Genomic DNA, 13,033 nt, shown 5'->3' with positions numbered 1-13,033 from the left:
ATGTTAAAATGTTCATCAGAAATCGGCAAATCAGAATTTCTACTCTGCCCATTCGACCTTAGGGCAAATACGAATCAAAGTATATCGTGTGATTGACACAGGGTGAATACTTCTTTGTGACTGGTTACATTTGTATCCAGGGATCCCCCAGACAGCTCCTTCCCAGCTCCCAGCACACCTGTACCAGTGTTCGGTATTCGGTGTTCAGTGCTGAGAAGGAACAAAAATACGGACTGTCCGGGGGTCCCCGAGGACCGGATGGAGAAATACTGCTCTAGTATATTTTTAATTTGGTAATTGTAATACTATTTTTGATTGACACATTCTTTACTATGCAGCGCCACCCCAGACCTGGCTGACGTCTGGTGACCGGGTTCTCCACCAGATAAATGAGAACAGGCAGCTGTTTAAAGGCGAGAGCCCCGATATTTCCGTGTTCGCGGGAAGCCTTCGACCCTGGATAGATTTCAACGCAAATAAGGAACAAGCGAATACGGTAGCTGCCTGGAAGGTGCCGGAGACTCTGGAAGATGCAGTGAATCTGGTGCTGGAGAGGAAGAACAGGGTTTGGGCCCGAGTGTTCATCCAGGCCCTGAGCAGGGCTGCCGGCGTGAGCCAGAAGCTGGCTGAGTGGGCGGCCCTGCTGAACGGTGCAGGTGAGCAAAGCTGCCCGGCCTTCCGCGTGCTTACAGACGGCCCTCAGTTACGACTGCCCTGTACATTTTTCCCTTTTTTTGTGTGAAACTGAGATCAGTACCTAATTAGAATCAGAATGGAATGTCTGTCACTGTACTGTATATGTACAACAAAACCCTGTGTGCTTTCCCACCAATTCTGATTATTATATATAACTGTAATTTGTATAATATACAGTGTGGGCCAAAAGTAAGTATATGGTTTTTATTTTAAAACGTAAAGGCCAGCATTGGATCAGGCGATGTGGCCTTGACTGGCCACCACATTCACATGGCCTGACATCCATGGACTATTTCTTTGGGGTCTAGTAAAGGAGAAGCCCCACACAGTGGATGACTTAAAGGAGTTCATCTCGCAAGCATTTGTGGACATTGATGCTGAGTGGGATTTCTGTGCTGATGTATGTGAGTGTGTCAGGGACAGGCTCCAGGAACCTATCAACGTTGACGGTGGGCATTTCGAACACCTAATCAGTACCGTTAAATAAAAACTACTTACATACTTTTGACCCACCCTGTATATAGCTGAATAGTGAACTAAATCGCAGTAGTGTAGACTCATTATTTGGGAGTTACAGGCAGCTTTGGTGTATGTGCAGATATATTCAAGAGTCTCCCATGAGCTCTTCCTCCCCAACATTTCATGCGATGCCCATGTGCCTTGCAGGCTTGGAGGCGGCGCGGGAGTTCATAGAGCGGCACGCAGAACACCTGGAGGAACTGGACCTGGCCCCTCTCCTGGCCTTTCAGCCACTGCGCGACGCCATCATGGAGAAGACCGGAGATCTGCCCAGTTTGCTTGTGGGAGCCGCCACCACCGTGACAGGCTGCCTGAGGGCTGCCGGAGATCTCGAGGTTATGCGTCTCTTCATCTGGGTCCTAGAGGAGAACAGGGAGAAGTTTGTTTCCTGCCATCAGGTGCTTAATACGTTTTTTGAGATGGGTAAGTGTCACTTTGCTCTGACCTGTATGTTACATGATTAGGCAGTGTTTGCCTACCCGATCCTCAGAGACCCACAGACAGTCCGCGTTTTTGCTCCCATTTGGGAGCTGAGAGGGAGCAAAAACATGGACAGTCTATGGGTCCTCAGTGATTGTATTGAGAAACACTGTGATAAGGTGTTCATTTTTATTTTTATTTTTTTTCGTTCTATAAGCTTTAAAATACCATGCTGTTTTCTGTATTGCAGACTGCCTTTGTGTAGTGAATAAAAAGATGGAGAATGAAAATCAAATTGTAAGTATATCTGTCTACACTGAACTGGGAGGTCACATTTACCAGTCACTGAGCCAGGAAACTGCCAGAAGGGGGAATTCATGGACTAACTATAGTGAGGACAATGGAAACAAGCAGATCTCTTGCTCTTGCTCTTGTTTGATTTGTTCATTTGTTTTACAGAATTCTTCTATTAAGAGTAAGAACAGAAATAGAAAAAAGAAACAAAAAGAATCAAAGGTAAGCTAGAGGGTCATTTTCGTGAACAATATTGTTTTTCTTAGACATAACAAAATGAAGGGCAAAATGATGGTTTTGTTTGTCTCGCAGTCTATAATGGTATTTCCTGGATCAAGAGGAGGAACTCTAAGAGAGGAGGATGAAGATTTATTCTTTGAAGAAGATTCTCTGTGAGTCCTGCATGACCTCCAGGTTTCCTGAGCTTTCAGTGGCATTATGTTTCCCTGACTGTTGCTTGTTGTTTCCCAACAGAGGACTTTTAGACAGTAATTATCCCTTTTTTGTGCCCGAACACCTTCGCCCTCAACTAGAAGAATTTGAAGGACAGTATAATAATAATCGATTCAAGACAATTTTGGACAACAATATTAGAACAGATCCTACTAAGGAGAATTTATATGAGTAAGTGAATGTTGTTCATTCTCTGATTTGTCCCTTGAGTGACGTGATTTTTAAAAGAAAATATTTACATGATTCTTCCGGCCCACAGCTATTTTGCTCAGATCCTGGAGGAACATGGTCCTTTAGATGTCCACGACCCACTACTTGTGGGAGAGTTGGATAATTTCCCCTGGGAGGCACGACTGTTGATTCAGGAGTCAGGCGGGCTAGAGGGCTTCCTCCTTGGGTCCTTACGGTTCTCGACAAACGGCACTCTGGTTGGTCTGACGACACATGCGTCTTCGTTCCTGGACCAGAGAGAAGAGCCTGTAGTTGACAACTTGTGCCCCTTGCCCACCTATCAAGAGGACAGTAACATCAGAGGCCCAACCCTAAACCCATCTGCCAAAGAATTTACACCCTTATACTCTGAAATCTATACATATCTTCCTGGTGAACCTGCAGTCTTTGATCAAGGGATTAATGCTATAAATGTCAGTGGCACGTATAATGGAGATATTTCAGAGGGTTTTGCATATCCAGTTTACTCTGAAATGTATATTAATGAGACTTTTAGTAATGTAGAATGTATAGCTGCCTCAGAGACCAACCAACATGCTAAGAAAACTTGGATGAGAAGTGTACCGGTACAGGTCAGTATTCTTGGTCTGAAGACAGGCACAAGTTGAGGAGGCCTTTTCCGGTAATAATGCGTACCCCTGTTCTTTGTTTCCCCTGTAGACGTTTAGTAAAAGTAAAGATGCTGTTTTGGTTAACACAGAACCATATGAGCCATTTGAAAGGGATAAAGTAAGTATCGAAACATTGAGGTGATTCATTTGAAAAGTGCTGTGTGACTTATTACATTTTTTTTTTTTTTGCATTTTCAAACCCCTTCTGGAATTCCATTGAAGTATTTAAATTGAATACTGTTCTTCAGCCGTCTGCACTGGTCACTTTATGCATCAGTTGCTCATTAGAGTGGAAGAACTGCATCTACTGTGTACTATATACACCAACTGCCCTTTCACTGCAAGCTCTTTGGAAGTACATCTTTAAAATGAGATGATGTACAGTCAACTCCACTGCACAGCCCAAGTTGAAAGTTGCACCTTGTGCATCATATTTATTAATTCATTATTTGTCTTGTGCGTCTAACTTGCATAGTTTTTGTGTAAAGCAGTTCTTAAAGTGTTTGATAAACACTATATTGTTGCAACTGTATGTCTATTTTGAGACGTCAAAGTTGGACTTGACTTAAACTTGTGACGTTTCAGGGAGACATGATTAAAAAAGAAAAATATATCAGTCAGCTTCAAAAGCAAATAATGCAAGCAGAAGAGGGTTATACAAAAGGGAGGCAGTTGAGAAAGGAGCGCATCTCATCTCTGGAAGAGGAGCTGATGGAGATTAATCAGAACATCGAGGTACGTTTGGGGGTGCGGACGGTTCCATTTTCCATGAGCCAGCCATGTGGGGAGATGCCGTTGCTTGAATCTTGGCGTGCCCCCCCCACCCCACCCCGGCAGATCGGCAACAAGGAGCTGGATATATTCCACAAGAGACTGGAGGAGGAGGTGCGGAAGGACCAGCAGGAGAAAAAGGTCAACCAGGAGACGCTGAAGGCCTTGAAGAACGAGCTCAAGGAGCTGGCGGCGGCGCGGGAGACGTGAGTGTTACGGGGTGGGACGACATGGGGGGGGGTGGGGGCTTCTGTGACGGACGGCGTGTCACAGACGCAAATCCCCTAGTGTCAGGAGTGTGTGAGTACATCCGAAAGATTGTTAGTGTTAACAAATTGAATGTTTTTTTTTTTGCCTCCTGCAGCCTTTTAAAAAATATTAAAGAGAAGAGAATGGAGTATGAACAACAGTTCAGTGAGATCTTGGACGAGAGGCAAGTTTCCTTTTAATGTGAGAGATGAGTGGTTTTATAATGGCACTTTATTCCCCACAATACTCCAGTAATGAAAGTTTTGTATTTTGGGGATCACTTGCATCCCCCTTTTTTTCCAAATGCCAGCTAGTACATAAGAATATATACAAGTTGATGACCATTAGGAGTCAGTCTTTGAGCAGAAGATCACCCTAGATGATGTGAATCTTACAGGAACCAGTCTGAGGCTGAGAAACTGAGTGTGGAAGATGAGGTGAAGCGGTACCAGGAACTATGTGCACGTGCAGCCGCAAGGTCACTGGCGGCTGAGGTAATGTGCCCCGTCTCTGCCGCTGACGGGGTCAGGTGAAACACGCTTTGCTTCTTGGTCCCTTATACGGCGTTTCTCTATCTCAAGGTGACCATGCTGGACTGCCGACGTCAGTGCGGCCTCCAGGGCTTGTACAGATACGTATCGGAGAAAGAGGCCGTCCTCACCCACCTGAAGGAGGTGGGCTGCAGGTAAATGACGTCAGTCAGCTCTGTCATTGTGCCCGTGTACAACGAAATGAAGAGGTAGGCTCTCAGTGCAAGTATCGCGCATAGTAATACTGCTAAAATAGACATCAGAAGAGATTAAAGAAACACTTTGCCAGTGTGGCGATTTGCTGCTATAACACGTGCCCAACAGCAGGGGGCGAAGAGCTCATAGTTGGGGTGCATGTGGGTGAGGTTTTGTGTTAGATAATATAAATATCTTGGGAGAAATATGGTGCATACGGCAGTGAGGTACATAAAGTGCAGACAGATCAAGAGAGAGTGCAGAGGTGGTACACATACTGCAAACATAAAAAGTACACCGTACACTAACAGAACATTCTGAAAGGAAATATTAGGACATAAACAGAAGTTTAAAAATGAAATTAATGGAAGTGATGTGTGCAATCATACATGCAAACAAACAGCACTGGACTTTCCCTGTGTCAATGATAGGATGCTTCCTAGCTTTTGGTTGGGGGAGGGGCGCGGTGCTCCATTAGGTCCTCTTGTATTGCCTGAACGCAGCAGCAGCGTTTGAAAGCTGCTGCTGTTGACACTGGTATCTTTCTGCTTGCAGGGCCAAATCACCCGAAGTTAGCAAAGCTCTGAACGCCTGGCAGGAAGTTCTGCAGGATGCAAAGGACAAAATCCTCAGGACCGAGGTGGGTGCAGCTCTGTCGCGCTTCGCCCCTGGCAGTTTGTAGCCATCTTGGTCCTTGAAGTGAAACTGTGTGACTTGCATGACCTGACAGGAAATGCCTCGGGTTGGCTTAACCTGCAAGATAGATAAATGTGTCATCTGGAATTTATGAATTTGCAGTTTCAGAATGAGTTGTCTGCAGCTTATTTAGTGAGGAACTCAATGAAGTACAATAATACTCATTCATCATTAAATAATCCCTGGTTAATATAGCAGAAGGCAGCCCGGGTGGGGAATGTAAATTCTTAGGATGTTGTGATGCATGTGATGATATTTAGCCACAAATCATTTTGACGCGATTGTATATGTAGGACATAGACATCAGTGCTGGCCGGTATATCGGTTCATACCGAAAACCGTTTATTATTATTATTGTTATATGAATTTTTCTTATACCGCAATACCGGCTTAAATAGCCTACACAACGTTCGGAAAGTGCCGCAGCTGCAAACCGTTTAATGGGGGACGTTTTTCACTGCTGCGCCGCTAAAGATGTACCGCGAAAGGTCAGAAACGGAACATATAGCTGATGCTGGAGTTGAAAATAATGAGACACTGGGGTTGTCAAAAATTGATTCTCGGATACTAATCGATATAAAAAATTTGTATCTTATTAGATACTCATTTTTCACCATTATTGATACCAACAGTGCGGTGTTCGCCTCATTCGCCATACTTCGCACAGCACCACTACAGCGCAGACGTGTGTGCACGCACGAACACACTCCCGCAGCCACTTCCCTCCTCTCAATGGCCGCTGAACGCATTCGCGCTGGTTAATGCTCGCATGCCAGTTTGACTGAATGTGGCATATGCTGCAGTTGAAGGCACTTCGCAAGCTACTTTAGTGAGAAAAAAACACACACAAAAGTGCCGTTTTTGCAGACGAGCATGGAAAGGCTAAGGATGTCGATAAGCCTCCATACAAACAGTGCTACGAAGTCAAGTAGCACGTCAAACCTGGCGAAGCATCTTAAAGACCGACATCCCGGTCTTTACGGGAAATTTCGCGAGGTCAGTAAAGCTTGCGTTCCAGCAACACTGAACTATTAAACACTTATCAAAAATGTTAACTTGACCGGCGCACACCTTAACATTAGCTGTTTATTTTATTTTATTTATCCTTTATTTTACCAGGAAGGTTCCATTGAGATACAATAACTCTTCTTCCAGGACGAAGATGGCAACAAATAAGAAAAATAAGACAAAAGTTTCATGTACATACATACAGAGATGATTAATATAAACACAAACTAAAACATATACAAATACTCAAACTCTCCAAAAATACCTAAAATAAAATTAATTCATATGAAACAATGACACTTCTTTGAGCTTAGAGTTTGAGATTTGTAAACACATTCAGAGAAGGCAAGTCTAAATTCAATATATTTTGTAATATATTCCACTCGTGGTGCATAAGAACAAAAGCCGGATTTGCTCAGTTCTGTGCGTGTGGTGGGAGGCTGAAGGAGACGTTAGACTGATAACGGGTTCTGTATGTATTGGTGCGGGATGTCAGCAAGCTACATATGTACTGAGGTCATTTGTAGGGAAGATTAAAATTAAAGCCTTTCAATAAAAACCAGGCAATGCATTTTCCTTCTAAGAAAAGGAAATCTATAAGCAGTTAGCCAATAAATATGTTAGCTGTCTGTTATCATTAAGTTAGCAGATAGGCACAGTGGCTAATAATAAAATAATATAGTTAATGTGGGAACAATACAAAAACGTAAAACAAAAATGTGTCCTGTAAAATCCTATAAAATGTGGTAAATGCCCAGTCATACTTCAAAAAGAAAATACTGTCATATATCGTGAAACCGATTATAACTTTGAAAAATACCGTGATATAAATTTTTGGTCATACTACCCAGCTCTAGTAGACATATATACGCGATAAGGTTTACGCACACTTTGGCTGTTACACATTTACTTGAAGATATTTCATAAATGTGTGCTTCTGCAAGCATCAAAGGCTGTAAATGCTGGGTTCGCTGTCTGCGGTTTCAGATCAACCTTTACACAGAAATGAAGACATCTTTCCCCATTGGGTGGCGGTAACGCTTATTTGACCCTGTGTTTTGAAACGTGCTCTTATCTCCTGTGATGAAGGCCAACTACAAGGAGCAGATGGAGCAGCTGCAGAAGGGAACCAGACTCTCCAGTCTGCCTCCGGTGTCTGTGCCCTCCCCTCTGCCGACCCCAGCTCTGCCGGTAAGGCTTGCCACCATTTTGAGATCTGCAGTGCCACCTTGTGGTTAAGAAGAAATATACTTTCTTAGGCCAGTATCTGTATTGCACAAGTGTAGGGATAGTTGAAACTATGAATCAGAATGAAAAGATTAAGTCCTCCAACCATGATCTGTTTCGGAAGGCCGCCTTTACAGCACCAGGATTGTATAAAAGCAGTACTCGTGATTAGATTAGGTTAGATATTAGATTAGATAAATTTAATTGATCTCAGGAGAAAATTCTTGTGTATACAGCAGGAAGTATGTAGAGCATGGACAAAAACGTATAGTGCAAAGACGGTACACAGTGCAAATAAGTAAATATGATGGAAACAAATTAAATACACAGTTCGCAAATAGAATATCCTGAAAAGCAGAGTACTACTTACGAACGAGATGCGTTTCAAATAGCCGTTCGTAACTTGAAATGTTCGTAAGTCGTTATTCAACATCATTCTAAGGGTATACGCAAGTACAAAGAAGTAGGATGCTGGGAGTACGCACGCTAGGCTGCTGCGGGGCGGGAGTAGCGGCCAGAAGTCGTACTAGGCGGAATTGGTGCACGGAAAAAAAATTATGTTGCGGACAGGAAACGGGAGCCCAGTGAACACAATTTGGACTTAAAGTCCTCTTCGTTCATATGTCTGAAAATTCGTAAGTAGAGGAGCGTCTGTATTATATGAAGGAGGAGGCCCCCCAGTACTGCTTCTTACACACCATGGTGGAATGAGCTGGTGGCTAAATGTGCTCCAGAATAGCGCCCCCTGCAGTGGATAACACATGCAGTTGCAGATGGCCAATCTTGTTGACACTCTGGTCAAGCTGAGAGGCGGAGAAGGGAGGTGTACCATCAGCCAGTCTGTGACGCTGACTGAAATATGCTGTGCGTGCGAGCTGTTCTTGCGGTGAGGCTGGTAGAGAACAACTGCAGATGTGATGTGGGTTTAACCAGGCTGAGCTATCCCTAAAAAAACAACCTGTGCTGCAGATCTTTGTTTAAAGCACTATCACCTCACACGACACACATATACTGTGGGTTTGCACTAACAGTACTAATGCTAATCAGTGATTATACTGCTGTCTGACTTGGTCCAATAAACCTGACCTGAGAAGCCAGTACAATCTAAAATAAAGCCTTTCAATGTCCTTGAATAACAGATGCTGTTGTCCAAAGCAACATACCGTGGTAAAAACACTCTGCTGTTCACGTCCTTAGAAAGAATAAGAATATAGCGTACTAACTACATAGCTCCGGGAATTGGTATCACTTACCGTCCAAATGGGTGGTATACCGGTTCATATCACAAACCGTTTTTTATTATTGTTATTGAGTCATGAGGTTGTCAAAAAATCGATTCTCAGATACTAATCGATATAAAAAATTAGTGTCTGATTAGATACTCATTTTCACCATTATTGATACCAACAGTGCTGTGTTCGCCTCATTCGCCACACTTCGCACAGCACCACTACAGCGCAGACGTGTGTGCACGCACGAACACACTCCCGCAGCCACTTCCCTCCTCTCAATAGCCGCTGAACGCATTCGCGCTGGTTAATGCTCGCATACTGAGTTGGCCGAACACGGCATATGCTGCAGTTGAAGGCACTTTGCAAGCTGCTTTAGTCAAAAAAAAAAAAAAAACGCAATAGTGCCGTTTTTGCAGACGAGCATGGAAAGGCTAAGGATGTCGATAAGTCTCCATGCAAACAGTGCTACAAAGTTGTGGCGACGAAGTCAAGTAGCACGTCAAACCTGGCGAAGCATCTTAAAGACCGACATCCCGGTCTTTACGGGAAATTTCGCGAGGTCAGTAAAGCTTGCGTTCCAGCAACACTGAACTATTAAACACTTATCAAAAATGTTAACTTGGCTGGCGTACACCTTAACATTAGCCGTTTATCTATAAGCAGTTAGCCAATAAACATGTTAGCTGTATGTTATCATTAAAGTAGCTAGGTGCAGTGGCTAATAATAAAACAATATCGTTAATGTGGGAACAATACAAAAAAACCATAAACAAAATGTGTCCTGTAACATCCTGTAAAATGTGGTAAATGCCCAATCATACTTAAAAAAAAAAAAAACATCGTTATATACGGTGAAACTATCGTGATATAATTTTTTGGTTATGCTGCCCAGCTTTAGTCTGCAATAACGCTGTGTCGTCAGTGGGTGGCCAACGCAAATCTAGCAGGACCTGGACCGCTGCATAGAATCGTGTGTGTGACACTATGGGTTATGAGGCTGCAAGGTGATCGTATTACATTTGCTCATGGGAGTTTTACTTGTTCTGGGAGCAGAAGGAAAAATGATTGGTTCAGATTGTAGGGGACGTGGGTCCAAGCAACTAGTGGAGGCAGGACCAAGATATCTGATTGGTTAGTTCTACTCCTCTAGTTGCTTTGACCCCCTCCTCTACAATCTGATTAATTGTCTCCCTGTAAAAATCCCATGAGCATCATATTTTAGCCCAAGAGCAAGGCCTTTAACCCCAAAAACAGCTCCAGGACATCGGACACATTGGCTCGTTTGCTCTTGCCTGCTTTGCCTGTGTATTTATGTCTTACAGGACAGCATGATGGGGGAAAACTAACCCTGACCTTCTCTGGTATCATAGCACTGGGACCAAAATCTGCTTACTGCATAAGCTGCTTACTACATTCCTCTCCATTCAGTTCTACTGCCCATTTGCAGTGCCCATTGTGTCCATGTCTCAATATGTCATGCTTAAATGTCCACATAGTTATATTTGATTTATTACTATTTTTTGCACTATGACTAACAACACTGGAATTTTATCTGTGTGTGTGACCCAAGTGTCATACAGCTGAAGATAACAGATATTTTGACTTGAAGAGTTCTTATCAGCCTGTTCTTGTACAATGACGTCTTGTGCTTATTTTATGAAAGTGGTTCCTATATCTAGTTCAGTGTGCCGCGTCATGTGACTAAGTTGGTGCGCCCCTACCCTCTCGTCCCCCGCAGCCCTTCGCCAGCCAGGGATCCGCTGTTCGCTACCCGAGTCCACGGCTCCCATCAGCCGCTACACATGTCACCCTGCCGCCAGTGAGACTGCAGCCCGTGCACAGAGGGTCTCGACCCCCGACCGCCGTGGCCCCCCCGCAACCTGACCCCTTCCAGGGCAGAAGTGGCTTGCATCCCGACATTCCAGTCAGTCCATGGGATGGTACCCAGGGTGTGAGCCTGGGGCAGCAGCCGCAGGTTCCCAGGGCCGGCCCCCAGCATCCGGCAACTGTCTTCGAGAAAATCATTGACCAGCTAGTCGTAATGTTCCCCCACTATAGCAGGTTAGTAGGGAGCCTATCGCATGCTGTTACTAGGGGTCAGTGTGGCTAAATGGGTTAGGCCTCTGTATCTGTGATCAGAATGCTGCTGGTTTGAATCCCGTTGGGTCCTTGAGCAGGGGCCTTAATCCCCGAAAAATGCTCCAGGGGAGCTGGAAGGATCGCTGACTCTGCACCCTTTCTCCAAGCCTCACTCTCACTCCTATGTATGGGTATCAAAGGGAGAGTAAAATGGGATATGCGACTAGAGGCATTCCAGTGTTTTTTGTAGAAGCAGCAAATAGCTCTAAGTTGGTGCAGCAGGAGAAATGAGCAAAGCATCATTCATGTTTCAGACCCGTGCTAAGCAGGTTCATCCAGGAGGTGCGCTCTGCCAATGGGGGTTATCTGAACACCCTTACCTATGACGTAATCATCAACAGAGTGGTTCAGAAGATTCTAGACTATCAGGAAAACACCAGGGTAAGCGGAACCCCTGTATCTCCTCCCTTTAAATACTAAATGCCTGAAATTTTCTGTTTCAGTTAATTGAGTTCAATTAGCTATGAAGCATTTGATAAGACATTAGTTAAGGCATTGTGGGTATTAGTTGTTTGGTTCAGGGTGACTGCAAACATGGAGCCATGTGCCATAGGCCATGACCGTGGAGATGGTCTCCCTGTGTCCCCAGGAACAGATGAGCGCCACGCACGGCCTGGGAGTCCGAGAGTTTCTGCCAGGGTGTCGGTCCCCAACGCCAAGGTGCGAGTCACCAGTATCTGGCAGGTCCTCCACTGCACCCCCGCGGGCCTGGAAGAGCATGGAGATGCATAAGCGGCCTGGGTCTCAAGCGGTGAGGCTGCTCTCCGGATCCATCTGCGGGCTTCACACTGACTTACAAATGTTTATGTATCAGTGCAAGACGCCCGAAATGCTGGAATGTATGTATTTGTTTGGCTTATAACCTGAATTTATGCAGTGGCCTTAATTAAGACTCCTTGATCACCCATAGTTGAATGTCGAAGATCCCTGTATCATCTGCCACGAGGAGATGTCCGCAGAGGACCTCTGTGTCCTGGAGTGTCGGCACAGCTTCCACAGAGAGGTGAGCGTGTTCCCCCCCCCCCCAAGAGGGCACGGCTGCTTGTGAACCCTAACCCATGGCCTTTGCTGACACCATACGCCCCTCTCTTCCTATCCCCAGTGCATCAAGTCCTGGCTGAATGAGCAGATGACCTGCCCCACCTGCAGGGACCACACCCTCCTGCCAGAGGACTTTCCCCAACTTCCGGACAGGCCGCGGAGGGGCCCCCCCGCTGCCAACTCCTTTCACTTCTCCTGATCTCTCTTCCTGTGCACTCCACATAAGGGAAGTGACACGTGGTGGGAAATATCGTGACCAAAACAGTCATGCACTTTTTTTTTTTAAAATCTAAAGGAAAGGAAATCCACTTACCTCCCCTCCCCCTCCTGTGCCTGTTTTTAAAAAACCCTCTGTATTAACATGCAGTGTCAAATAATCCATGTTTTAATGCTGTGGCGATAAACATCAGCAGTTACACTGCTATGCTGAGGATGTAGCTCCTTTTATGTTTCCTTAAATATTAACAAGTTCACTTTATCTTCAAGGTTTACAACATATGTGCTTCATAGAAGAGCAGAGGAAGGGCGCGGTGTGCTGTGAGATTTTAATATGCCGTATAGCTTTAAGCTCTCATGTACCATTGTTTATTTTTTTTTTCCTTTATTAAATTCAACGTGAATTCCATTCCGTGTTTGTGGGTCATTGGCACGTTACAACTCCGCATGCAGAATTTCAGGACTTGCATTATTTCTTATTTATTCTCAAGTCGCAGCCAAATTA

At 44.7% G+C, this 13,033-nt stretch overlaps 1 protein-coding gene across 4 annotated transcripts in view; it reads left to right on the top strand.

The window, feature by feature from the left end:
* The window catches only part of ttc3 (tetratricopeptide repeat domain 3), a 32,336-nt gene extending 19,399 nt beyond the window's left edge, over positions 1-12,937 (top strand). For 3 of the 4 annotated variants that reach the window (XM_049017630.1, XM_049017628.1, XM_049017632.1), the window contains 19 exons: positions 339-656; positions 1,363-1,638; positions 1,886-2,151; positions 2,242-2,321; positions 2,404-2,553; positions 2,642-3,185; positions 3,274-3,342; positions 3,810-3,959; positions 4,062-4,201; positions 4,360-4,428; positions 4,642-4,738; positions 4,826-4,929; positions 5,525-5,609; positions 7,763-7,864; positions 10,871-11,193; positions 11,526-11,652; positions 11,861-12,022; positions 12,182-12,274; positions 12,374-12,937. In XM_049017630.1, the coding sequence (XP_048873587.1) occupies positions 339-656; positions 1,363-1,638; positions 1,886-2,151; positions 2,242-2,321; positions 2,404-2,553; positions 2,642-3,185; positions 3,274-3,342; positions 3,810-3,959; positions 4,062-4,201; positions 4,360-4,428; positions 4,642-4,738; positions 4,826-4,929; positions 5,525-5,609; positions 7,763-7,864; positions 10,871-11,193; positions 11,526-11,652; positions 11,861-12,022; positions 12,182-12,274; positions 12,374-12,511 (3,293 nt within the window). In that variant the 3' untranslated portion in view covers positions 12,512-12,937. The remainder of the gene's footprint in view (positions 1-338; positions 657-1,362; positions 1,639-1,885; positions 2,152-2,241; positions 2,322-2,403; positions 2,554-2,641; positions 3,186-3,273; positions 3,343-3,809; positions 3,960-4,061; positions 4,202-4,359; positions 4,429-4,641; positions 4,739-4,825; positions 4,930-5,524; positions 5,610-7,762; positions 7,865-10,870; positions 11,194-11,525; positions 11,653-11,860; positions 12,023-12,181; positions 12,275-12,373) is intronic. The other variant, XM_049017631.1, reaches the window with a different exon arrangement.
* Positions 12,938-13,033: the final 96 nt, after the last annotated feature.

Source organism: Brienomyrus brachyistius, chromosome 6 (genome assembly GCF_023856365.1).
Source record: "Brienomyrus brachyistius isolate T26 chromosome 6, BBRACH_0.4, whole genome shotgun sequence".
In the NCBI taxonomy this organism is placed as follows: Eukaryota; Metazoa; Chordata; class Actinopteri; order Osteoglossiformes; family Mormyridae; genus Brienomyrus; species Brienomyrus brachyistius.
This window is presented reverse-complemented; position numbering and strand designations above follow the sequence as displayed.